General features: G+C 45.6%; 3 protein-coding genes across 3 annotated transcripts; all 3 read right to left on the reverse strand.

Annotated features, from left to right (window-relative positions):
- Positions 1-1,131: 1,131 nt before the first annotated feature.
- Positions 1,132-9,436, reverse strand: LOC128709378 (glycerol-3-phosphate acyltransferase 3). The gene is made up of 6 exons (XM_053804375.1): positions 9,284-9,436; positions 4,558-5,172; positions 4,053-4,289; positions 1,745-1,860; positions 1,531-1,671; positions 1,132-1,446 (listed from the first exon to the last, which is right to left on the reverse strand). The coding sequence occupies exons 1-6, from the start codon at positions 9,434-9,436 to the stop codon at positions 1,149-1,151; spliced, it is 1,560 nt and encodes a 519-aa protein (XP_053660350.1). The 3' UTR covers positions 1,132-1,148.
- Positions 9,437-12,815: 3,379 nt separating this feature from the next.
- Positions 12,816-15,626, reverse strand: LOC128709377 (major facilitator superfamily domain-containing protein 6). Its single transcript, XM_053804374.1, has 10 exons — positions 15,481-15,626; positions 15,138-15,401; positions 14,834-15,070; positions 14,625-14,760; positions 14,204-14,539; positions 13,963-14,124; positions 13,537-13,903; positions 13,385-13,468; positions 13,114-13,322; positions 12,816-13,037 (listed from the first exon to the last, which is right to left on the reverse strand). The coding sequence occupies exons 1-10, from the start codon at positions 15,624-15,626 to the stop codon at positions 12,816-12,818; spliced, it is 2,163 nt and encodes a 720-aa protein (XP_053660349.1).
- A 3,080-nt stretch (positions 15,627-18,706) lies between these two features.
- On the reverse strand, positions 18,707-21,611 carry LOC128706772 (monocarboxylate transporter 7-like). Its single transcript, XM_053801714.1, has 5 exons — positions 21,487-21,611; positions 19,375-20,977; positions 19,119-19,298; positions 18,929-19,054; positions 18,707-18,858 (listed from the first exon to the last, which is right to left on the reverse strand). Exons 2-5 carry the CDS (start codon positions 20,975-20,977, stop codon positions 18,707-18,709), a joined length of 2,061 nt encoding a protein of 686 aa, XP_053657689.1. The 5' UTR covers positions 21,487-21,611.
- Positions 21,612-22,465: the final 854 nt, after the last annotated feature.

Genomic DNA, 22,465 nt, shown 5'->3' on the forward strand with positions numbered 1-22,465 from the left:
TTCATATTTATCATGAAAACAAGTAGGGAAACTAAAGCATGCAATAAAACTATTTGCATCAATTGAGTGAAGAAAAGGGAAGAAAAAAACAGTGTTAAATGCAAAAACACCAACTGTTAACACAACACACGTTTTTTACACACACATCATATCGTTTCGAAATACTATATACAACATTAGCATTCCATTAATTTGACAAACATTTTGACAAGAAGCCCAATCCGATCTGTCGTCGATAGAACGCCAACACGAAATTTAATTTTTTTTGGAAAACAAAAATTAAACTGGACTTCCTGTTCAGTACCTTTCCTAGAAGATACAATTTTGTAACTCTTGTAGGAGAACATAAAATGAAACATAATGGAAATCACACAAACACAAGCAAAAATTGCAAGCAAATAGTAAAGAGTTACAAATAAAAAAAAGGAAATAGAAATAGAAATGTTCAATCCTACTACCTACGTGTTGGTTGGTGCCTGACTATTTATGCTCTATTGGTTGTGTTTTTGGGTAACGTGTGACCTGCTCTACTTAAGTAAATTCGGTGTTACTGTGCTATTGGTTTGTACTACTATGAAACGAGCATTACTGTGGAGCTGTGTTGCGGTGCGGTATGTGTTAAACGTAAATGCTGGGTGTCGTTGAAAACTAACTACAGGAGCACCAAACAATAGGTTACAGGAAACATTTAAATTAAGACTGACTGACACACATTTCACAGTGAGCGAGGATAATCTTCACCTAAGCGCATTAGTTTGTTTGTTTGTTATTTGGTGGTGATAGTTGGTGTTGTTACTGAAATAGTGCCTAGACAGTACATCCTAGCACGCGCGACGCAGCATCACGCATAACGGGTTTAGCACTGTGCATTGCCCAAACAGGATGCTAGATCCTACGGACTGCTGGTTCTGTTAATTGGTTCCTGTCTTATCTATTTATGAAGAGCAAAAGATGATGACACTGCCTCCTCTCTAGCGTCACATAGTCTGAACCCTGTGTTTATGTGTTCACTCGGCCTGCGGACAAACTTCCTGTCTTTGCTGCACGTCTACTGGCACCTCCGCAGGTGTCACTGGTTTTGCACTGCTCCGATCCGTCGATGGCTGTTCCGGACATCGAGATCGGCACGGTGACCGCTAGGCCATCTGTCATTCGCCTTTGAGCAGCTTGCTAAACTTCTCCTGCTGCTTTTCCTTCCACTCCTTCTTTGGTTTCGAGCGTTTCAACTGTCCATCCCAGACGAGATCGACTAAACCACCCTGATCGGCGATGACACGCTTGACGCGATTCGCGAAATCGATCGCTGATTCACCTTCGTTGCGTTCCATCGGTGGCAGATACCATACATCGCACACGATCGCCCATGAGGTCATCATGAGGAAAAGATACTGCATCATCGAGTATCGCGAACTGTTCCAGAAAGCATCACCAAAGCGTGGATCATATCTGAAATGAAGAAGGTAAAGGAGTGCTACATGAGCAGCCACAAACAACCACCAGACGCGAGCACATAGAGCAGTCTATACTTACTTGATGGCCACTGGATAGATAACACCACCAACTTCAAAGCTACCCTTCTTGAACTGCATCACGGAAGTGTTGTTGATACAAGTGCCCTCGGGGAAAATCAGAATCGGTGGATTGTTGGGATCTGTCACGTGTTCCTTCAATCTACGGGTATTATAGAATTGCATTAAAATAAATCGCACATAATGCAGAAATCATTCGAAAGGGATCTTAGTACCTTTTTGCTACCAATATCCGATCTTTTGCTTCGGCACGCTCGAACCAGATGTGCGGTGAGGCTCGGGCCAATGCACGTTGAAGCACTCCAAGAAATCCTCCATGACGCTGACCAATCTTTGGCACCATACGGTGTTGGGTGTGCGTAAGCAAGGAATAAATTGTATGAAGAATTATTACCAATTTTACATCAAAGAATCAAGAGTGGTTTACGAGCGGAACGGATTGATGCTTTGGGCGGAGGGAGGTAGATGCTGTACACTCCTACCGGTTTGGCCTTACTTACCAGCGAGTAACAATTGTCACACATTAACATTAACACATCGATGGGACTGGTATGGTTTGCCACGCAGATGCCATTCAATGGACGATTCTGTATGTTATGATAATTGATCACAGATGATAATGCACTCGACAGAAAGCCGAAACACTGAATCAGCACACTCTTGACCATGGCGCGCTTGATGGAACCTTCCGGCACGCAGCCAACCACGGCGGTGCACAACGTCAACCATATGACCTGAGAATGTGGGAGATGCCAGAGAGAAAAAATCGATGCATTTATGATGCAGTTGTGTAATATTTACAGATGGTTATTGGGTAACAGTTACAAATGCCAATGGGTTTATTGTTTTTTTTTGTACATTATATGGTCGATGGTATGGTCTTCGAAGAAAAAGGGCAGGGCAACAAACAATGCGAACGAACCCAATATATTAGCTGAATGGGAAATCATTTTCATAAAACAAATCCCATGTGCCCAAATCATGCTTGTTTTGCTACCCCAATGAATGTAGATGAAAAGCTTTGGTTTACAGTTCAGTCCTTCATCTAATACTTTACTTGTATGGATCTGGAAGGAAAGATGTTTCTATAAGAGCTCTAATGGATATTCTCCTGATGATCCGTTTTTTTTTTATCCTGCAGAACCCCTCTTTTCCATTGTACCCCAAATACTGCCATAATAATCTCTGTTCAATTTGCTCATAGATTCCAGTGACCTCACAGCGTTTGACGTCATCAAGCAGATGGGAGATCGGAACAGATTGCTGTCAACGGAAGGAAAGGCAAACGATTGCCCCACAGGGAGGCAGCACAACAAATGCAACAGATGCAGCTGATAGTTGGAGTGGAGCAATGTCAACACAACCATGCGCTGTAGCGCTTTTATCGCTGTCTCATCCAGTAAGGCTTCTTCAATGACTGAAGACTCTCAGGTTTGACTCTCTCAATTTCTCGCGCCTATTACTCTGCTTCACTGCACTTCGTAGTAATGCACCAACAATGTACGTATAGTTGTTGCGTAGCACATAAGCTGCATCGTAACAGTGGACCGATGCCACCCTCCTCACCCGTGTAAACACCATGCTGTGTATGGGTCTTATCACCTGATTTGAACTTTGCTTTCTGCACCTTCGCTGCCGCTGTTGCCGACCTTCCATGCACGTTTGGTTAAAAATGTGGATGCGGTTACGAAATTGATTTGCTCTACACTCTTTACATCTTATCGTTAAGAAAAATTAATTGTGATTGGGTGACGATACCAGAAAGCAGTGAGGTACCGTTCCGGTGATAAGGTAACAATTTGTTTCACAAAGATAAATTGTATATATAAGGGGCAAATGTGAAGAAGTATGTTTTCGTTTAGCTGCCCTAATCCTAAGGGGATGAGTGCAATCGTAGAACAATACGTGTTTGTTTTCCTGTTCATCTTTAAATCATTTTAAAAAATGGAAGGATTCAGGGGAAATTTGTTGTTTCATATGTTAGTCCCTATCGAGGACCCTTCACCCCTATCACATTCGCTCTATACTGTCTAGAAAGTGATTACAAAACAAATTTCAGAGATTAATGTCTAATGCGTTTTTGCCTAAACTTTTTCTTTAGCATTACGAAGATAGGCAAATATATTGAATAAGTTTATACATTATTTAATGACTATTATTTAATAAAAATAGGGAATTCACATTCCCTATTTTTTCTCTGATTATTGTCTTGCAGATAATGTTAATCGCGAATTACCGAAATATTTGAGAAACAATGTATCCCTCCTGTGTTCCCAGTAATGATGAATTTACAACAAATAGACGAACTTGCATGGATATGAATATTTACAGAATGCAATGCCGCTTTACTAATAATATAACCCACCCTAACTGTGATTCATGAAGTACAGAAAATTGCATACAATCACAAAAAAACAACGGCCAATTTTGATTGTAGGATAGGAAAATACAATAGACACATCCCACACTTCCGTTTCAGTGAATCGCTCGCAGAACCGTACATTTTCTACACCAGTATCTCACCAGGGAATAGGTACAATCGGTGGACAGGATTGCAATGTCAATCGGTGTCGTGTGATTGGCCACACAGAAGCCACAGTTTTTCGGTTTGTACTCCGGGTGGTGGAACCGTACAACCCCAGATATCGAACGGGTAATCATACGGAACGTGTGCTTGAACACGATCTCATTCATGGTACGGCGCAACCGGAACGTCGGAAGAATGCCCACGAACGCGAAGCCAATCACACAGTAGACCACCTTCATGTGGAGCAGAAGAATTTTGATTTTTCGGGTTATGTTTTGTTTTCCAGCAGAAGACCATTCCATCCCATTATGGTAAATTTAGAAACGATTAGTAAATACAAAATATGTCAGATACTCTTGGCAGTAAATGGGAATCAAATATCAGAAAGAGTGACCCTCAATTTGAGGGCTGTTTTCTGCCATTGCTTCCATTAGTATACTTATCCTGTTCGATAATACGGCTCTATCCAGTACACAAGATCAACTTAATTTATCAACTTACCCCAATAAAGCAGATAAGCACCCGCATTGGCATCAGAATAAAGTATCGTATCAAAAAACCGATCATCCATATCACGGTTAACCGCCAGCTGATGAACTCATACTGCCGGTTAGTACGCGTTAGCAAGTTCCAATTCTTTAGCTCTTCCGCCAAAAACCGGCTCGTCACCTGATCCTCGATGATCGCTTCCATACCCGACTTTACGTAGTCGAGACAATTCGACAGCTTGAAACCGGCCGCCTCATGCTCACCGTCCGTACCGTCCGATTTGGTGTCCTCGTCACCATCGTCACCATTTTCCCGCACGGTTCCTTCATCGGTCGGCTCGGTACTTTTACTTCGCGTATCATCAATAACTTCCGGCGATAGGATAAGCGATTCTGCCCTACTAATGACGGTGTTGCCACCGTTCGCTATGTTTGACGATGTATCGCGCCCGTTCATGTACAGATGGTTTCCACCATTGGGTATTGTGCCGTTTGTTTTTATGCTGCCCGTATCGACTGCTTCGGTGCTAAGACTGTCACCAGTGGGTGTGTCATCATCTTCGACATCGGATTTTGTAATGTTAGCGAATTGCTGTTTCCGCACTGATTCAATGTTTTGTCGACCGAACTAAAATTAAAGTAAGAGTAGATAGAACAAATGTATTATTATTCAACAATCAAATATTCAGAGGTGAAATATCGCAGAAACTTAATGCGAACGACAGGATAATATTATAAAACGATGATAATTATATTAAACACTTTTGCTGCAACCACAGCTACCTAATTAACCAAAAAAAGCCGAATTTTGCTATCTCAAGCTTTATGCATTATGCAAAACCTGTCAAACGGAAAGACAATGTCCATCGACAGATACGTGGTGGAAAAAAGTGGCTTCTAATTTAAAGCCAAATCGATTCACTTCTTGTGTGCAGCACACTATACGGCAACACGATCGTAAGCGATCAATCGCTTAGTTTATGCAAAAAAAAAATTAGAAGGGGGGAGAAAGAGAGACAGAGAAACAAATCTGGCATCATCTTCGAGACAACTTTCGGGCAAATTTGGAGGTCACCACTAGCGTCTAGAGCCGAAAAGGCCAGATCCGCTGTGTTGTGTTGAACGAAACGCAGTTCATTAATAATTGCGTCATGCGCTAGCATGTATTCCCCTTCCTTTAGGTATGACGACATTCGAAGCATCCGCAACGAAAGCTGGTGTTTGCATTTCGGTGATGATATTGCTATTCATTTTTGTTATTTTAACTAAGCCGATATTTACTTCAACTAAACCGAGGAAAAGTGTTTTTATCATAAAATCACTACAATACGCTAATAGCGAGAAAATTATAAATTGTAGCTGCAGCATGTCCATCACAGCTGTTGTTTATTTTTATATCACCCAGCTGATGTCCCGCAGCCACTTTACAACAAGCAATCCTTCCCGACTATACTTATCGCATATCGCTCCCACTGTCTGATGTTAACAGTTTTATTTTTGATAATACTACCGCGGCCAGCAATGCCGAAGGTAGCAGGGGCATTATGTCTTATGCCAGCGGCATGCAGCACGGTGTGCCGTGCGTTGCGATGTTTTGACTCGTGGAAATTTGTTTTCGATTGCAATGCCTAGGCTGTTGCTAGTGTGTAACTGCGAAGGCTTATAAAGGATGGGAACCACCACCAGTCCTTGTCCGCAGCAATGTTGATGGAAAAATTAAATCACGCCACACGTTACCCGTCCCTAACGGATCGGCTACAATCGCAGCGCCAGAGATAGGGATGGCAAGTACTTCAAAATGCACTCCGTGCCAATCTAAGTGGGCAAAGGTGTCATGCTGGAATAGGACTAGCAGTGTGGGAAGCATGCCTGTGGCTGCCCGGGAACAGTAATAGAGCAAATAAATAAAGCTAATTGGTAAGTAAACGGAAACCCCTACTCTATTTGCAGTGAGATCCACGGGGACAAGCCGGTTTGCGAATGTACATGACGGTAGCAACGATCCAACGGTCTGCTTTGTGACAGTACGTCGAAAATAGTAAACAATATTTGCGCTCCGCACGGCACAATGAATGTTCTGGATGCTGTTTAGCGAGTGGATTGTGGGCTTTATTCACTGTTTATCGAACTCATAAATCCGAAGGGTTTGATAACAGCCAAAAGAAAGCATTTATATGATGATTGATAACACGCGATGTCCCGTCTGCGTACGTCACGGATAACGGATAACGCACACGGCCAATAATACATGCACATTGCAAATGATCACCCGATCGTTGTTATGGGGCTCAGCACCATATGATGTACCAATAGGTATTGTGATTGTGCGAATAAAGGGAAAACAAAACTTCATCGCTTTGGCCCGAACACTCTATCGCACCTTACGATATAACCTGTTGATAAGAATTCAGCGCAAAATGCGTCCCAGCTGCCCCGAATGTAATCTTATCGCCAGATACTTGGCACCTTTTGGAACACTTTTTGCGTCGTTATTGATTTTTGGAGGTGGTGGTATATTCTAAGAGGAAAATGAAGTGCCATCGAACACACGCTGCAATATGCCACCCAATCAAATTCAGGTAATCATGGTGGGGAAGTGCATCACATTTGTCGGATGGTATGCTCTACAAAGTAACCTCAATCTCACAAGTCATGGAGCGATGGTTTGCTTAGAGAATGATCAATGATCATGAACGTTGAATGCTCCGCAATTGCATAAGCCATTGACCGTTGGATGTGGAGGGTGAACTAGTTCTCTTACAGTATGTGTGCTAAGTAACTAGCTTATGTTTTTTTAACTTCAGCAAGGTTAAGCCGTTTACCTATGTTCGGTTTAATTGATTAATGAACTTAATCGTTTCATACTGTTAAGTCGGTTTACTTCCTTTTCTCTTTATAAAACATTGCAAAACACCGGCATCGATTGTATCAAAAGCAGTTCCAGTGTCAGTTGAGCGTGAAGTAAACAAATCTGACCGTGCGTGCATGATAATCGCCTTTGGCGCAGTTCCTTCCACGATGCGACCAGACCTCAACTTTTCGGGTTCACTGGCGATAGGAGTCATCACAAGCAAAACAATACGGGCCTGCCATTTAAAATAGCAAATAAAAAACACCAACTGCAATCACTGCCGCAGCGTACGCTGGTTGACGAAGGGGCTCGTGTACTGCAGTCGTGCACCTTTTTGATTATTGACCTCACTGCATCACTCGCAAAACAGGGTGTTCTTGGTCTCCGCTACAAAGAGACGCATCATGACGTCCTGCCATCGCGCTCTCTGCAAACTGAAAACAAATGGCAAATTTGTTGAGCATACTGTGCATTTTGCAGCTGGCGGGGACGGTTGTGGGCCTGCGGTTGGTGAAATCCGAACGAGAAACTCACAACCATTGTGGCCTTGACCGCACACCATAGTAGAAACCGGCGTGTAACGGCGCCACACTCACACGCCACGCACAAAGCGCTAAAGGTTCGACAGAGCACTGGAAGTATCGTACGCGCGGTGGCGATTATAATTTCACGGTCAAGCTTACAGATAATGGGCCCTGTGAGGTCTCGTGGTGCAAAAGCTACTGCTGGTGCATAAAAAAGGTCTACGACAACGGTACACCGCAGTGCAACAGCCACGATCAGTATGAAATAACTTCCGATGGCAGTATTTCCTGCTACCTTCAATGGTAACAACTACTACTACGCCAAAGCCCTAAAGAAACAGTTATATTGTGGTACAACGTACGTAATCTATTCGTTTCCTGGGTGGGTCCTACTTTCCAAATCTACATCTTCTCGAACTTTGGACCTTCAATCACTAAACCGATCCGAATCCGAGCGAATGTTCGAGCATTTCGAAACGGCTGGAAAAGATTACGGTTCATTAGCAAGTTAAAGTGCAGACCGGCTCAATTCTCACACTGAGCACATCGATGCCTCACAATCCCCAAGTACGAAACCGTGGTACCCCCGTCGAGCCTGTGTGGCTGGCTGTTGCGTTTAACGCAACCTGGGTGAAGCTCTCAACTGGACAAAACAACAACGTCGTGCGTTCGTCGCGGTTTAACATCGCATTTGATAAGGCATAAATGATGATTCAGCAGTACTTCGGCATCCAGAGGACCGGTTGCGGAAGGTAGGAGTGTTATAGTACGTGTCCACTTATGCCCTTGCAAACCCTCCGTAAATCGGGGACGCCGCACACATATCGCGTGTGTGTAGAATAATAAAAGCGAGACTTAAATCTGCTGACCAGCAACACCGATTTGGCCACCGCGGCATCAGGTTATCGATTATGGATTCAATTCTCGGCTTTCGATAATCTTCTGCTTCCGTTGCACCCTGGGGGTTGATGGGTGAACAGTCATGCACAGAGACGTGGGTGAGATATTGGTTCCTCTTTTGGCCGAATCGATATTACCGGTGAATATGCAATGGGAAGTTAAAGGCACACAGCAAGGACCCTTCATTTTTTGTGCTTATTTTTACTTCCTTCGGTCCGAAATTATACACCTAAAAAGACGCACAAAACGTTGATTGAAGAAATCCTTCCGAGCCTAATCCTTTTTAATACGGCGAGACTTCCACGAGACAAGGCGATTATTGATTTTCTTTCCAGACACATGGCATCCTCCCACACACTTTAGATTGATATGAGAAAAACAACCGATATCATTCCTTCTCGTCCGTCCGGACGCATGGTTCCGTGGACGACATAGGATTAGTGCGAGAATGATCCGACAATTACCTCGAAGATTTTCACCAAAAGATTCACGTACAGTCGCCTCACACCGAACGATTTTCCGATCGATGCCATAAACACGATGGAAAACAGAAAGGCGAAGAACGGTGTCAGCGTCACCATCGACATGATGGACCAAGCCGCCTGCAATCCACCCATCCTGTGCGAGTTATGCGATGTCCACGGTAGTGCCGGTTATATTCTACTCCTTCGCCGGAATTTCACCGTGTTCGGATCACACACTGGCACACTTCCCCGAAAAGGGTGGTTTGTTGCACACCGTCTGCAACTAAACAATCACGTAATGATGGCACACACGCAAAACCTGCACCCCGGTACGCAACTCAATATTGGCCCGGGTGTTGTCCTTAATTGCAGCTTCCTTCTTCCTTGCTGGTTCCACATCCACACGCACACATACACACACACACGCGAGCGCGTCCTTTTCTGTTGTTTACTTCCCGTGCCGATGTTCACTGTGCGTAGTTGCTTTCTGACCGTCGCGTCTGGGAATAGGAAACCGCAGCCGAATCGTTACTACTTAAGTCGTGTCTTTTTATTCATAACGAAAACGCGAAAATTGGAACCGTACTGCGTAGGTGCTTCGTTTCCATCTCGACACACAAACAATTCTGGCTGAAGTGACAGACAATTGACACGGGTGGTTGGAAGTTTGTGTCGAAAAATAATAGCACGATCCCATAGTTTATCATGGCCACGTAGATTCTTTCAACACGCCCGCAGTCAAACCAAGGAAATCAAGAGAGCGAAGGAGAAAGAGCGAACGAACAACAGGGGCGTGAAAAAGAGCACGGCAATTCTCACCGAACCATCTTTTGCTTTTTTTTTGTCGACAGCTTTTACGCTCACACATAGGTGGCGCATTTCGACTGAACAATTGTAACAGCACAACTGACAGCCAGATGGCGCTCGCACCGCTAGCCAACGGTAAGTTTTTCTAACTTTCGGGGAAAAAAACCCGACACGTGGCCGTACGTTTTTAACGCTTGTCTTTATTTGCCCATGATGGTGAGTTTGCTTACGCAGTTAGAGATATCTTTACAGCATAATTTCTTTAGCGGTGCATTTCTTACAATACTTGTGTGTTTATGTGTGCATTTGTGGGTCGTTCTTACATGCAGTTCCTCTTCAGGTGCTGTACATCGATCATGGGCATGTTATGCGCTGGAATGGCAAACTTGTTACTCTGTTTGATTGTTTAATATCAGTGTTTCGAGTAGTAGATCAATATTAATATTTGGGTTTTTTTTCTCTACCGGTCTTTGCTCAGGTTCGTTTACAGTCGGTTACGAAAAACAACAGCTATAAGGATACGATTAGGCTAAGGCAAACAGAAGGGAACAGGAACTAATGCGCCGATTCTTATACAAATAAATAACGAATGACTGTTGTTTTACTTTTAATACTTCGGTCGCTTAAATACTTGCACTGCCGTGCCTGGACTACGTTCCAGTGTTAAAACAGTAACTGATCCTAACGAAATCTACAAACGGATTGTAAAAGTATGATGTTACCGAGTTTGGATTTCTCTCCTTGACACCGCCATTCTCACCGTAAGTGCAATATTTTCATTATAATATTTGTGAGTGTGTATATGTATATATATATATTTATATTTGTTTCTGCTGCTATATACGCTTGGTAAATACTCTCTGTCAGATAGCGCAAGATCGAATGCACACCTCCATATCGTGTCACCCAGGTACGCCGGTTGCATCCGATCGATAAACCCCCAAAATGCGTTTGTCGTGCCAGCCGGTAGGCAAATTCAACATGCTGCCAGTTTGATTTTAAATATACTTCTCTCAATAAAAATACCATTCACGTATAAGGTTGGAAACTGATATGCGCACTGATGTCTCGCTAGAGATAATAAAGCTTTTGCGTGTGTTGTTTACGTTCGAGGTCGTAAAAATTGCCACCATATTATACTTTATACTATATAAGATTGTTCTGTTTTGTTCTTCCATTTTGTGTTCGTTACCACTCGCCGGTATCGCATTGCTTGAAGTGTTTTGGGCGGTGAAACTTAAACGAAGCCACGAGTAACGGAACGGTTCAAGCCGAAAAACGAAACCGGACCAAGCTTCATCGGTGTACAGGGGCAGGCAAATGAGATCAAAATTCGTTGTGCCATGGTATGGTTTTTGCGTCAAATGTTTCGATTCTTCTGGTTTCGTTTTATATTACCTAATGTATGTAGTTTTTTTCTTCTTTGTATGTGTGCATGTAATATGTTTGTGTTGTGATAGTTTAAATGAAGAATTGTTCGATACCAGTTCCAAAGTATGGTTGGAATCGATAGAGAGTATGATATACTACTTGTCGTTTGCGTCACTGGGACCTGATCATTTCACTCATTTCGTACACACGTACACAGGGGATTCCAACACTTGTTAACACACGTACAGCAAAACACACCGACAGACAAACGGGAGAGTGAGGGAGAGTTGTACAACCACATCCAATAATGTCTATATCAATACCTATCATACTATTTTGTCGCGCAATCTAGAACCGATTTGTTCCTTCAGTACACTAGACTACAAGACTAGACTAGACATTTCAACAGTTTTTTTTTTGGTTTTGTTTTTGTAAATGTAAAGTTTCCCTAGAGATAGTTGTTGCCATTGCGTATTATGCTGCCGTTACAATCCGTTTCATGAGACCTCTTCAGTAGATCGTCGATCGTCGATATTGAAGTAGATAGTACATATGGCCCTCCTGCTTAAGGTATGAGATAAACGGACACACCGTGCACCAGAACCGCTAGAATGTGCGGCGATAGATAGAGAGATTATAGTATTAATGCATCCTTAATGTCGCTGCCGAGTGCGCTACTTAATAACAAGCGTACAGTGCCGCTTCTGTCTAGGGAAACAGGCAAAGGCGATACGTAAAACGAGATCGAATACAACAACGAGCCGAAAGACGCACGGAGCCCGTGCACTGACAATTGCTTAACGCCATGTTTTGACCATGGAAACACTTACACTAAGACGGGGAAGGGATACAATATTTGCAGTACATATGCAGTGATAGTGATTCGCCGGAAACAAATGACAGCTGGTGGCGGTTACGTGTGGGTGTTTCTTAGATGGTGGGTTCATTAAACGAGTGTTCTCTATGGGGTGTGGGATCGCTTCACCGATTTTGCTGATGTCTAAGAACTAGTAGCTAACAACCATGTCCAAGGCTTATGGCTTATGGTGCCCGCGCGTCTCTTGTACACCGATCGGACGCCTCCCCGTTGCCGCCTTCCAAGTAGTCGTCGACGGCAGCGGCATATGGGCCGGAATGGCTGAATGGCGCTTATGCTTGAGCTCATGTACATTGGGAGGGAGTTCGACACACTAGTCGCTCAGTATCTTTAGGAGAAGTAGTTCATATTTGTAACTTGCACATTCAGTGTGTTTGTTCTTGTAGACATTAATTTTACCACCGATGACACGCGTGTACCTGATTCAGTCAACGAACTCGCCGCTTCGGTTGAAAGTTAGTTGTAGTTGCGCTAGTTCTAGTACTGGTTGCCGCCATACACGTTGCCCTGCGGTGCACCGAACGGGTTCTTCGGAGCACCACCAGGCACATCCAAAGCGCCACCGGTCGTCTGATAGGTGCCGTAACCATTGTCCACATTCTGCTGACCGATCTCGTTGAGCCGCGTGCTGGAGAGGGCCCTTGGTATAGGATTGCTCGGAACACCGTGCGGTGCCAGATGAGCCGTCTCTTCTGCGACCTGCAGTCGGATAATGGAAAGATTTAGTTTTAGTACATGGTATGAACAGGAATCCTCTTTCAGCCGTCAACCTCACCTGATGGGGATCCTCCGTAGTTGGGATTTCCGAGATGAAACCTTCATCCTTGCGGTAGAAGTTGATGAACACAAAGGCGGCCAGCACCAGAATGCAGATCACGCCATAACCCCGGAAGGTGGCCGTTGTGCCGAAGTAGGTGACGAACATACCGCCAATGACGGCACCACAGCCTCTACCCAGTCCATGGTGCAGTCCCTGCAGTACTCCTGGAACGATAATAACGAAATGAGTAATGTACACTACGCTACCCCCAGGCCACTAGCTTTACCTTGTGCCGAAGATCGTAAGTGTTGCGGTGTGTTGTGCGCGATGTAGGAACAGCAGGCAGCCCAAACAGCAGCATGAGTAATACCTGAAAGCACAACGCGTATTTCCTGGTTAGTGAATTCCAACCCAAACAAATTTTCCGAACCTTCGTACCTTGCATAAACTCGAACGGCAACACCCACCACGGATTCTTCAGATAGGAGATGTACAGGAAGCGAAGAATATTGCCAACCAGCCCAAGGCAGAGTACCTTCACGTGGCCAATCTGTGTGATCAGGCGGAAGCTGAAGAAGTAGGCGAAGATTTCCGAGATATGGTTGATGACCGAAGCGACACCGAACAGTGTGGGAGATCCACCATAGTCTTGCAGATGCCAAAACAGGAACGTGAAGATAAGCCCAATGCCGAAACCCATAAACCATGCCACGAACAGGAACGAGGCGCACTTCAGATTCTTGAACTGTTTCAGCACCGTCACCCATTCGGGCATTTCGCGAGTCGTTTGGGCAAACATCTTTGTCTGCAAAGAAGGTGTGGTACAGAGTCGGTGTGTTTGCGTTTCGTACGATTGTATGTTACCTGTGCTCCAAGTGCTGCTGGAGGTGGTGCCGCACTGGCCATTCCGGTGCCAGATGCTGCCAGCGAGGGTAACTGCAACTGTTGGGCCAGCTGGGCTTGCATTTGTTCCTCGTGGGTCGGTTCTTGTGGTACCTTCTCCACCTGGACGGGTTCTTGGGGTTCCTACGTGGAGTAGATAAAGTCGAAACAACAACGTTACACCTTTGACCGTTGGAGATGTCTAACACACCTTAACACTTACCGAGTAGTCATATTTGAATTGGATTTGTGTTGCGGAAATCAAGGCCGCTCCCATCAGCACCGAGAATGTTGCAAAGCAGATGGTGTAGTTCTTTTCCTGCTTTTCCGGACCGCAGGGATGGTCCGGGAACGCTGTCGAGTGGTCCAACGCAATGCCAACGAAGAACATCGCCAAACCCCAACCCAACGAACCGAACATTCGCTGATGACCGTACCGATCGGCATCTTCTCCGAGGATCGTAATGACGGCGGAATCTGCCAACGTGATGGCCGGGGCGCTGAAGAACTCTCCAATAATGACTAGCAACAGCAGTAAGAAGAAGGCTTTTTGAATATCCTGAAAGAACCAAATGTTGTAGGATCAAACCAAATAGAGTCTAGTTTCAGCAGACTAACGAGGGAGAAAAATGATCTCGACTTACCGCTGTGCGATAAACGATAGAGGAGAACAGTGGCGATACCCAGTCGCGGTGCAGCTTCTCGTTGAAGTTGTTGGCGTAACTCACATCGAGCGGTGATACTCCAGCGGCTGCAACTGGACGCGCTGCACGTTCCACCCTGCAGTAGTACACCGAATTAAATACGTCAGATCAATGGCCACTCGCCCACAATAAATTCCGCGGTATCTCACCTGGTGAAGGAACTGTCACTATCCGTGGCATATCTACCGAAGCTGATCTCCTCCAGCATGCTCTCGTCGATGGAGCGTTTCAAAATGCGCGGTACCTGTGGCGTTCGGAGCTCGAAATCGGTCGCATTCTTGCGCTCGATGCAGCTCGTCGCCGGTGGTTGAATAAAACCGAGCGGCAGCGTAAAGATGATCCACGCCGCAAGCGAGGCCAGCAGAAGCATTTTACCTTTTTTACAACTGCAACACACAAGCGTATGGTCGTGACATTCACCTCGTAACCGCAACCTTTCCGTGAAAAACTTACCGATCAGCGTAACTTCCCCAGAACGGTGCCGATAGGAACTCGACGAACGGACGCGTACCGATCAGCAGTCCGCACTGGCCGGGATTCATGCCCATCTGCTTGAAGTAGACACCCATCAGTGGGAACAGCGAACCGAAGGCGGAGTAGAAGAAGAAGTAGAACGTCTTCACTGGCAGCAGCTCCTGGTCGACGGATCCGAACAACATCTCCAGAATGTCCGATTTGCCCCGTATCTTGTGTGTCGATTCCTTCGCCTGCGGGTACCTACAAACGGTAAGCGAATGTTTAGCGGGTTTTAGGTCATCTGGGTCAGGCGTTGGTGCACCACAAACCGGACACGTACAGTGTAGGGTCTACCTCACCCATGGCCTCTGGGTCAACCATTGGCCGTGCGACCCCCTGCGTACGCATCGGTATTTCCTGCTGGGGTTGCTGATCGTAACCATTGTCACCGTATCCTCCACCGTAGTCGTTCGAGAAGGGTTGCATGGTTGACACTAGCGATGCCTCACCTCGTCACAAAATCGGAACGATCAATAATTGCTTTCAACTGAACCGCACAATTTGGCTTGGCACCAGAATGGATGGGGGGGGGGAGGTGGAACTATTTTAATGTCCCACCGTCCTGTGCAACGAGGGGTTGCTGTTGTTTTTGTTTGTGCTTTTGAACGGGGTTGTATCGGGTTGTAATGCTCCAGTCACCTATTCACGGATTAGAGCCCACACACCTACACAGACGAACCACTCACCAAGGGCATCGATTTCTGTTCCCAGCAAAGGATGAACACTTTCCCACCCCCGAAACGAAAAACGTTCGTTTACGCGAATGACATAACGCGTGAAAGCGGACACCAATTCCGTCCGTCCGTGGTCTGGTCAAGCTGTTCTTTACTGCCTGCTTAGATTGCACTCCCCTAGCTAGCCTAGCGGAAGAACTTGGCTGCAAGAATCTGCAGTGCGGTATGCCTTTCCGCTGTGCAAACGGCTCCTAGACGAATGGGGACGTTAAAGCTGTTGGCAGCAACACAACCAGCAACCATACTTCGGACACTTTAGGCTGTATGGTGGTTAGCTACCGCGATAGCTTTTCGAAATCACTCAATTGCTACGCGAAAAACAGCACCATTCGAAGCACAGCACGGTGCGATCCGAATCGTCAGAAAGCTCCTCACACAGAGCGCACCACTTTTAATGCTCGCGAACGGCTACAGCGACGACCACAACGCGTTGGGGAAAGATTCGGGAGATAATCGATATCTTACAAGAAAATGTTCCAGCAAATCTCCTGTTGGGTCGGGCGGGTGAGAGGCACCGTACACCAGTTGTCCGTTACGCGGTGGACCTGCGCAGTTGTTGCACGGCTGGCATGAAATTCCGTCACTCTGGCGGTGCTACGGTTCGCCGTGACAGTTCCGGTGCCTTTTTGTACGTACCGTTACGAGCGCGTGAGTTAATCGACACAGGTGAACTATTTCGACATGCATTCTAATTCACGTTTTTTGGGTAAGGGTTTTTTGGGTACCTAATGTAGTGTAATGTAATCAGAGCTAACTTAATGGGTTAGCCATTGGGCACGGAAAGCAGGAAATGCACCGTTGCATCATTCGTTCGATTTCTTTCGTCATACGTGTTGTCCCACCCAATGTCTGAGCTCATGCACACGCAAGGTAGAAATAGTAAAGTAAGAATATTTATTTCGCTCACAAGTGTTCCTACCGCCTATAGCTATGTGGTGCTAGAAAAATAGATGCAATAATGCGGCCGGCTTTGGACTACGTCTAGTTGGTCTGTTAGTCACGGCACAGGAACGCTCCTTCCAGACGTCAACTACGAGTAAGAATTCAAAAGAGTGGATATATTACGGAAGGGCGGTTATTATGTTGCAGGCTTGGACACATTCACTCCGTTCGACCCGTTCAATCACTCCTTCGCTTTTTTCCCCCTCTTCAGCTCCTTCCTCACGCCTGTGATGTCTGCGGTTTTATATCAACAACATATTCTTAAGATAGCTCATATATATGCTGATATCACAGATAATTTATTCTCGTATTGGGTTCCCGTTTCCTCCTGTTTGTAAGCTAATCGTGTTCCACTAGCGGCAGGCTACGCTTACGCTCATTCGGGAAGTTTACTTTATTGAGCACCGAAAACACGAAACCTTAACTCTGCTTCCTTCTGCCACACATCAAACAAATGGGCGCGAACACAAACGACAAACCTGGCACGTTATGTTTGTAATATGGAGGGACTGTTACCGTACCCCGGGCTAGGGTTACGCCCACACAGGTATGCCATTAATGAGGAGTGTAAAATTACAAATCTAAATAAAAACTATGGGCTTTCTTCTTGCTTCGGGTGACTCTGTTCAACGGCGGACCGGGGGAGTATGGCATGGTAGGAACTACTGCTGTATGTCTAAATATGTTGATGGAACCAAGTCTTGCGCTATGGGGATTTTTCTGCATTCGGAACCGGCAACCGGAAGCATCACCCGTGTCGAATGTTTGCTAGTCAACTTCACTCCTGTTCGTCTGTTTGTCGGAACGACGACTTATGTTGCCCATTTTGCTCAGTCTCTCGAAGCGTTACACGCTTGTAACGCATCTAACATCTAGTCGGAATATTCTTGGTACTAGGTTCAACCTGGGACTGATGAACTATTTTCGAAACAATTGTAAACAATTTTGCAGCATAAGTTGCTTTTAAAAGTACGTCAAGGGAAGCGAATCGATACAGGTGGTAATTTTATGATATTGTTTTTAATATTTTTTCAAATTATAACCGAAAAAACAAGCTAGATTTTAGTTAAGTGCTGAACATTAAGCCAAATGTTATAAATATTGTGAGGCACGTTCCGTTTATCCCTAATTATTGAGTTTTTAGTACAAAGGTACTAAAAATGATATTGCAACCAATGTGAATAAAATAAACTATTTTGTTATTGCCTTCCACTAGCAAGCCAGGCGTAGTAGTAATTACATGCAGTCTTCCCTCTACAAACGTTGTTTTTTTCGTTCTGCTAAACGTATCCCTAAAAACTGACCCACAAAGGCAACGAACATCGCAAGCGCTTTTTAAATTATACTTTTTGAACCCTATCAAACGAAATAATGCGATGGATTAGCAATTCGTGCCTTCATTCCTAGCAGTGTACTTAAAATAAGTAACGCATGTCTTGCAGTAGTAAGCCATGACTTCTGGTTGCGTCAAATACTAACTAAAATGAGAGCCTATTGATGAAATAGCACCGAATTAATTCCCTTGTAGGCCTACTTAGTGAAATTTTCCATCACGATACGCCAAACTTCAGTTTAGCATGATCAGGTGGTGATCACATATCGCGTATCCAAAGGACACTTTGTTTTTTTTTTCATCCAAGTCCCTTGGAACCAGTCTGCGTTGTGATTCGATACTTCTCTCTATGCACTATCTCTATCTCTATTGGAGCACATTGGGAGATACATAAGCAGCAACGTCACTCTCGATGTAAAAAAGAGAAAAAAAATGCTAACGTACGCTAACATAGACGAAAATTCGAATATTAATAGATTATTCCACGACCATCCGCGTTAAACTTTCTGTGAGTCCTTCTTAGCGGCACGTTGCTTTTCCCATCGGTTCACAATGGCCAGCGGGTAGCAAAGAACGGCCGACAGTGTAATAAGTGCACCGCAAATGTAGAACGAAGCGTCGTAGCTACCGGTCAGCTCCGTGAAGTATCCTGCAATGCAGAGTAACGCCATTGTTGGTTAATGTATCCCAAGAGAAGAATCCTGGGTGTAAATACTCACCAGCAATCGGTGCGCCGAGGAACGCAGCGATACCTTGGAACAGGCACAGTATGCCGAAGGCATTGGTAAGCTTCTCCAGCCCCATTAGATCGACCACCAGAATAGAACGGAGGGCCGAGAAACATGCTGCAAAATGAAAGCGAACATATGAGATAAGATGTACTAAACAATGGTTGTGCTAACAACTTACCGATGGCAAGTCCAAAGATGCCTGCGTACGTAAACTGGTAAGCCTCCGTAATGTAGAACCCACTGATCATTGTCGCGATACCTCCTAGCGTGATGGCAACGTTGTTCAGGTGTAGTGCGTTTATGTTTTTGAAGGATGTCAGTAATCCACAGACCACCCTAGCAATGGTGTTGGAAATGCCTGGAAAAAAATACGTCCGTTAGTACTGGATGAGTGCTTTACACAAAAACAACTAAGACCTCAGTCAACAACTTACCAATAGCCGATACGATGAACGTCGACACTTCATCTCCCATTCCACCAGCCACGGCGCGTTGCTTCACGTACAGGAATGGTACGAAAAAGCCCATCATCGTGAGGAACCCACTGAAGGCTAGCATCATGAACGAGGGTGACTTCAGCAGCGACATGTCCAACATAGTAGCCAGTGTACGGCGGACCGCTTCCGGACATACCATGCACTGTTCCGTTTCCGTTTCTTCGACGTCGGCCTGGGTGGGCAACCGCGTCACAGACATGTGATAACCGAGCGAAGTCTGCGACTTGTACTGTGGAATTCGTGCAAGGGAGCCGGTGAAAAAGATATCGTCACGATACATCGGCCGGGCACCATCGTTGAGCGTACGGCGCGAACCATGCCGTGAGTTGGCCGGTTCGTTGGGTCGACGACCCGACACGGTATGGCGGCGTCCAGATGCGGACGTAATGGTGGCTGCCTGTTGCTCCGGTCCGGTCAACAGTGTTCCATTTTCCGCCTCCTCCTCGTCCGCCTCACCGACCGGATTCAGCTCGTGGTGGGCCGTCGAGAAACCGTGCGCATGAATCGTATCGTCCGGTGTCATCTGTCCAGCGAGACGTTTCTGGATCTTCTCCAGCTTCTTGGTGGTGCTTTGCAGATTGTGGCTCACCAGCTGACCGGATGTGTGCGATGGTCGCCGATCGAGATTATGCCCACTGCCCTGGCGGAAGATCTCGGCAGCTGTCGGGTACTGGTAGTTCGGGTTCGCTCCCATCCACGTGTTGTGCGAACTGTTTGGCATCGAGTATGCGTATCGGCCTTCGGGCAGAGGTCGAGTGTACACCACCGGTAGGCCCTCACCCAGCAGTATACCCTTATCCGCCGGAGTATCATTGTTCTTCGTGGCCGTCACCTCGGTCGGTTGGATCGGTCGGAAGATAGCGCCACATGCGATGCACAGCAGTATAATGGCGGCCTGTGCGACAAGCGCACTGCGCCAACCAAGTGACTCGATCAGCATCGCGTTTACAGGTGCGAAGATGAACGTACCGACACCCGAGCCGCAGAGAGCAATTCCCGTAGCCACCGCGCGCCACTTTTCGAAGTAATATCCCACGGTAATGACCGACGGCACGTAGATGAAGCAGAATCCTACACCACCGACAAACCCGAACGTCACGTACAGGAATATTATGTTTGTTGCGTACTGCGAGGCGAAGAACCCAAGCGCGGCCACTAGCGCGCCGATGATCGTGACAATCCGGAAGCCCCAACGGTTAGCAAGCGCACTCACGAACGGACCCGTCAGCAGGTAAAACCCACTCAACAGCGAACTGACCAGCGCTACTTCCGCCTCGCTGACGCCGAACTCGTTCCTTATCGGATCCAGGAAACTGCCAACGTTCATCACGATACCGTCCACGATTACGTTGCAGAAAAAAGACGCAACCATCACCAGCCAGCCCCAGCCACCATCCGGTGGTACGATCAGAGTCGTCGTTGGTGGATCTTCCTTGCTCTTTACCGTATCGCCATTCCCGTTGGCAGCCAATAGTTTCCCCGTAGCACCATTCTCTCCGTCCGGCTTGGTGGTCAATTCGATCGAGTTCTGTGGCGGCATCTAAAGAAGCAGAAGATGAAGAAGAGATGGGTGTAAGTACAGGATCATTTTGTAGCTGGTGAGTGCTGGTAAAAGTGTTCTGCGATCTAGCTAACTTCTTTGAAATTCGAAATACGAATGCTTGTTTCGTTTCGTTTTTAGTACACTTTAGTACAAGCCAGTGTTTCCCAACCCATTTGTCAAAGCTCATGATCGAATGTTAATAATTGTTAATAATTAATAATAATAATTGTACAGGGACAATGTCTGTTCTTTTTTTTCAAATAAATATAATTTTCAACAAGTTTAATTTTGTTAAATATGTACGAAATTTGATATTTTTTGTTTGCGATGTTATCATTGAATCTTGCCGGTTTCTTCCAAACAGTTTACGTACCACATCACCTGTGTAAACATGCCCATATCAATCACCAGGTTTCACCATTGGCTGTCTGAATCATGACTAATCGAAACCTGTCGAAATAGGTTTGTCCGAAATTGCGTACGAGTCACCCCAAATCACCGAAAACTCGTGATCATCCGGTTAACTTCCGCGGTGCGCCATAGTTTCGAGCGCTTCACGTGACGATGTTATTTCGCGTGAGACAAACAACGATGATTGGTATCGCAGATGTGATGTCTTTTACTTGTTCTTCCGATTTTGAAATTCCCCCTAAAATACACACACACATACACACACCTACACCAACACATCTGGTGCGAGATATTTTATACCCGGAAAAGACTCCCCAGATACCATTTCGGAGGGACCGCTTTGGGGGTTCGATCGTTCAACTTCGGTAACGCATCGGTAACACGTTTTCTTTCGTCTCCATTTTACACTTAGGATGCGGTACTGCCCCGACTGTAAATGTTTTTTTTATCTTATCACCCAATCCGGTGTCGGTAGTAGACGAAAAAACGTGCTCCAGGGTGGCCGGTGATCGTGGCAGGGTTTGGGTGTGCTGCGGTGCTTAATATATATAATTTTTAAGATAAAAAACACCACCCCGCCTCAGCTATGTGTCGCCACTGCCATGATACACCCCCCCTTGCGAGCATTCCTCTTTACAGGTTTTCGGGGGTCTGCATCGTACGTTTGGCGGCGTAGCGGTGAACTTTATTTGTCCCAATGCGGACGTTCACGTTTTGCGCCGTTAACTGGCGTCACACGGAAGTCGTGCGTAACCGATACGCCATGCTGCTACTGGTTTCTTTCGATTTTAGACAGCAATAAACTTGATTGGATGAATGTCTGCTGCTAGAGTTTTAATTATTCTATCGATTGATGACCAAGAATTTTAAAACCAATCAAAAAAAAAGTTGAAATCTAACAGAATACATAACATAGCTGAATGATTCATATCAGGTTAAGGTACACTGGGTGAGAAGCGTTGGTGCATTAGCAAGTGGCCTGGAAAGCCTTGGGCTTTTCCCAGTCCGAAAGCAACGAGATCTTGCTGATCTTGACATCCCATTTGAGCCTTTCTCGAGCTGCCAAATAATTCA

This window comes from Anopheles marshallii, chromosome 2 (genome assembly GCF_943734725.1).
Source record: "Anopheles marshallii chromosome 2, idAnoMarsDA_429_01, whole genome shotgun sequence".
Lineage (NCBI taxonomy): Eukaryota > Metazoa > Arthropoda > Insecta > Diptera > Culicidae > Anopheles > Anopheles marshallii.

Coding starts and splice junctions, on each gene's coding strand:
- LOC128709377 (XM_053804374.1), bottom strand. CDS start 15,626: ATGCAACCCTTCTCGAACGACTACGGTGGAGGATACGGTGACAATGGT. Junction 15,071..15,137: donor TGGGGAAGTTACGCTGATCG/GTAAGTTTTTCA, acceptor TGTGTGTTGCAG/TTGTAAAAAAGGTAAAATGC. Junction 13,323..13,384: donor CTTACGATCTTCGGCACAAG/GTAAAGCTAGTG, acceptor TTATCGTTCCAG/GAGTACTGCAGGGACTGCAC.
- LOC128706772 (XM_053801714.1), bottom strand. CDS start 20,977: ATGCCGCCACAGAACTCGATCGAATTGACCACCAAGCCGGACGGAGAG. Junction 19,299..19,374: donor GTTCATCGTATCGGCTATTG/GTAAGTTGTTGA, acceptor ATTTTTTTCCAG/GCATTTCCAACACCATTGCT. Junction 18,859..18,928: donor CCTCGGCGCACCGATTGCTG/GTGAGTATTTAC, acceptor TCTGCATTGCAG/GATACTTCACGGAGCTGACC.
- LOC128709378 (XM_053804375.1), bottom strand. CDS start 9,436: ATGGGTGGATTGCAGGCGGCTTGGTCCATCATGTCGATGGTGACGCTG. Junction 1,861..4,052: donor CCGATTGTACCTATTCCCTG/GTGAGATACTGG, acceptor ATGGTGCCAAAG/ATTGGTCAGCGTCATGGAGG. Junction 1,447..1,530: donor ATCTATCCAGTGGCCATCAA/GTAAGTATAGAC, acceptor TCTTCATTTCAG/ATATGATCCACGCTTTGGTG.